This window comes from Cryptomeria japonica, chromosome 4 (genome assembly GCF_030272615.1).
Source record: "Cryptomeria japonica chromosome 4, Sugi_1.0, whole genome shotgun sequence".
Lineage (NCBI taxonomy): Eukaryota > Viridiplantae > Streptophyta > Pinopsida > Cupressales > Cupressaceae > Cryptomeria > Cryptomeria japonica.
The window spans coordinates 277,263,970-277,267,047 of NC_081408.1; the positions used below are offsets into that span (position 1 = coordinate 277,263,970).

The 3,078-nt window shown below is 30.3% G+C and overlaps 1 protein-coding gene across 1 annotated transcript; it reads right to left on the bottom strand.

Moving 5' to 3' along the window:
• Positions 1 to 1,458: 1,458 nt before the first annotated feature.
• On the bottom strand, positions 1,459 to 2,583 carry LOC131874762 (uncharacterized). Its single transcript, XM_059218680.1, has 7 exons — positions 2,567 to 2,583; positions 2,386 to 2,454; positions 2,186 to 2,263; positions 2,017 to 2,100; positions 1,843 to 1,914; positions 1,669 to 1,740; positions 1,459 to 1,566 (listed from the first exon to the last, which is right to left on the bottom strand). The coding sequence occupies exons 2-7, from the start codon at positions 2,386 to 2,388 to the stop codon at positions 1,495 to 1,497; spliced, it is 381 nt and encodes a 126-aa protein (XP_059074663.1). The 5' UTR covers positions 2,389 to 2,454; positions 2,567 to 2,583; the 3' UTR covers positions 1,459 to 1,494.
• Between the last annotated feature and the right edge of the window lie 495 nt (positions 2,584 to 3,078).

The window sequence follows — 3,078 nt, forward strand, 5'->3', positions numbered from 1 at the left end:
AAAGATTATACATTACTCACATTTGGTAGTGGCAACTAATATAAAATTGGATAGATATCGTGGCAGGCCTGCTAATAAACAATTATGGACTCTCTCTATGGAAGAGCACGAGACAATTATAGATGCTTTGCAAAAGAGAGAGGATGCAGATGGTATAATAGAATGAATATCAAGTAAGTTATAATTTGAACCCTTAATCCACCTCCCTTTTAAAAGTCGCGATGCATATTATATATAGTATTTTAAATCATGAATCATAATTACAAAATCTAATCTACTAAAATTTTGTTTCAGGTCTACCACAAGTAGAAGGCATCAATGAAAACAAAGTTATTTGTGCATACTTTATGTTTCATTTTGAATAATTACAAGTAAGTTAAATTTTTGTACCCTTAAGGCAAATCCATTTGTATTTTAAATTCAATGTATTCTGATTATAAAAACTAATCATATGTATTTACTTTTTCTAGGTCTCTCAGAGTAGACTTGGCCTCAATGACTACTATATTGTTTGTGCATACTTTATGTTGTATTTTAAATTCAATGCATCCTGATTATAAAAACTAATCATATGTATTTTTTTTTCTAGGTCTCTCAGAGTAGACTTGCCCTCAATGACTACTATTGTTTGTGCATACTTTATGTTGTATTTTGAGAGATATAAATCCTTATTATTATAATTTAAATAGACTATTTATTTTATTTTAGATATGTCTTCTTGATTACATTTTGTGTACAATATACATAAATGAGAGACTACTGGTCAAATTTATGAATGAGATAATTATGTTTTAATCAAGTTCTATTCATTATATTTGTTAAATGATACTTTTTGATTTAGAATATGTTATAATTATAAGATATGTTTCGATACTTAGTTCAAGATGTATGCACATGTAGTTTATCTAATCACAAGAACTATTTAAATAAAATTCCAAAAATAAAATTACAAGTCCACATAATGCCTATAAAGTTGTTTAAGCACAACTTCCATAAATAAAATTTCAAGTCCACATAATATATAAAGTATGCGCAAAATTTCAAGTCCACATAATTTCAAGTCAATATATATGATCTAATGTGCACATAATTTCAAGTCCACATAATATCTAATGCGCACAATACACATAAAGTATGCACATAATATATATGATCTAATCCTATTATGAAACTATCCATATATATAAAGTATGGGTGTGCACGTGTAAACAAATATGTAAAGCCCGTAAAATAGTACATATCAGAGCCAAATAAATAGTAAAATTTCAAGTCCACATAATCCATATAATATCTAATCCATATATATGTCTAGATGGTAACATGATGTTCACTCCACATAATATCTAATGTGCACAAAATATATAAAGTATGCACAAAATATATATGATCTAATCCTATTATGCAACTATCCATATATATAAAGTATGTGCACGTGTAAACAAATGTGTAAAGTCCATAAAAAAGTACATATCAAAGCCAAATAAATAGTAAAATCTAAGTGCTATCATCAATAACATCTCGTGGTCTCTTGTCCCCAGGACGTGGTCCAGATCCACCTGTCTCATGCTGTACAATAAAAAAATAATATTAAAATATTACTTGAAATTAACTATTAAAAGAATCATTTATCAAATATAGTAGAATTCGTAAATTAAGTTACAAACTTACCATATGCTCATCAGATCCTGTAGCAGTATCTCTCTTGTCCCCAGGACGTGGTCCAGATCCACCTGTCTCATGCTGTACAATAAAAAAATAATATTAAAATATTACTTGAAATTAACTATTAAAAGAATCATTTATCAAATATAGTAGAATTCGTAAATTAAGTTACAAACTTACCATATGCTCATCAGATCCTATAGCAGTATCTCTCTTGTCCTCGGGACGTGGTCCAGATCCACCTGTCTCATGCTGTACAATAAAAAAATAATATTAAAATATTACTTGAAATTAACTATTAAAAGAATCATTTATCAAATATAGTAGAATTCATAAATTAAGTTACAAACTTACCATATGCTCATCAGATCCTGTAGCAGTATCTCCTCTAGCAGTATCTTGTGCAGTATCAACACCAAATGCAGTGCTAGCTAACTCCTGTACAAGGTCAAATTCAAAGTGTCCAATTAAATCTTAAATTAAGAGTCAAAATAAGATCAAATTAAGTATTACATATTAATACCTCAAAGGATGTCGATGTGCGTTCAAATTGGCTCTGATCAAAATTATGAGGATAACCTATCCTAATGGTAGTGTCCACCTGCATACATGCATTTAATGAAATCATATTTAGTGAACATATATATGTGTACTAAATAATTTCAAGTAAAGTTACAATATTGTAAGAGTTCATATTTAAGTTAAGAATTATAAGATACATACCATAGATGGTGTCACAATAGTCAGACCCTCTTCTTGATGTGATGTAGAGGGTCCCTCATGACCTGAATCCTGGAGAAAGAAGCATTCAATGTATCAACATGAAAATTTATATAATATACGACGATAGCATATTAACTTAAAAAGATCTAGTACAATGTCTAGATATAAATTTATACTATACCCCATAAGGTGTGCCGAGTTGTCCTCCAGTAGATGCAATATTAACTCTAATATTAGGCGTAGTCCTTATCTACATAAACAAAATTTATTTAATGAAGTATTAGATTGTATAAAAAAAGAGATGCACTTAGTTTATACCTATATTTAATAAAGTACATAAAAACATTGACATGTACATGTATATTATATATATCTATACCTGGTCAAGATGAACATCCGAGCAAAGAAAATCCATATAAGATGTCATCATACTATCATCTGCTGCATCATGCTCATCTGGAACTGAAGTAGATCCTGCAGCAGTAGTAGGACCTAAACACGTCTCATGACAACTCGAACACATATGTGGCATCCATCGAGGAGCAGATGCCATGTGAGCAGCTTGCTCACTCAGGTTCCCTGTGAGGGAAGTCAAAGCATCTAATGTCGAAATGAATGATGTATTTTGGACATCTGCAGGAATCGATGGAGCAACAAGTGGAACTATGGGTGGATCCGGTAGGGGATTATTAC

Coding starts and splice junctions, on each gene's coding strand:
- LOC131874762 (XM_059218680.1), bottom strand. Junction 2,101..2,185: donor GCACATCGACATCCTTTGAG/GTATTAATATGT, acceptor GACCTTGTACAG/GAGTTAGCTAGCACTGCATT. Junction 1,567..1,668: donor CAGGATCTGATGAGCATATG/GTAAGTTTGTAA, acceptor TTTATTGTACAG/CATGAGACAGGTGGATCTGG.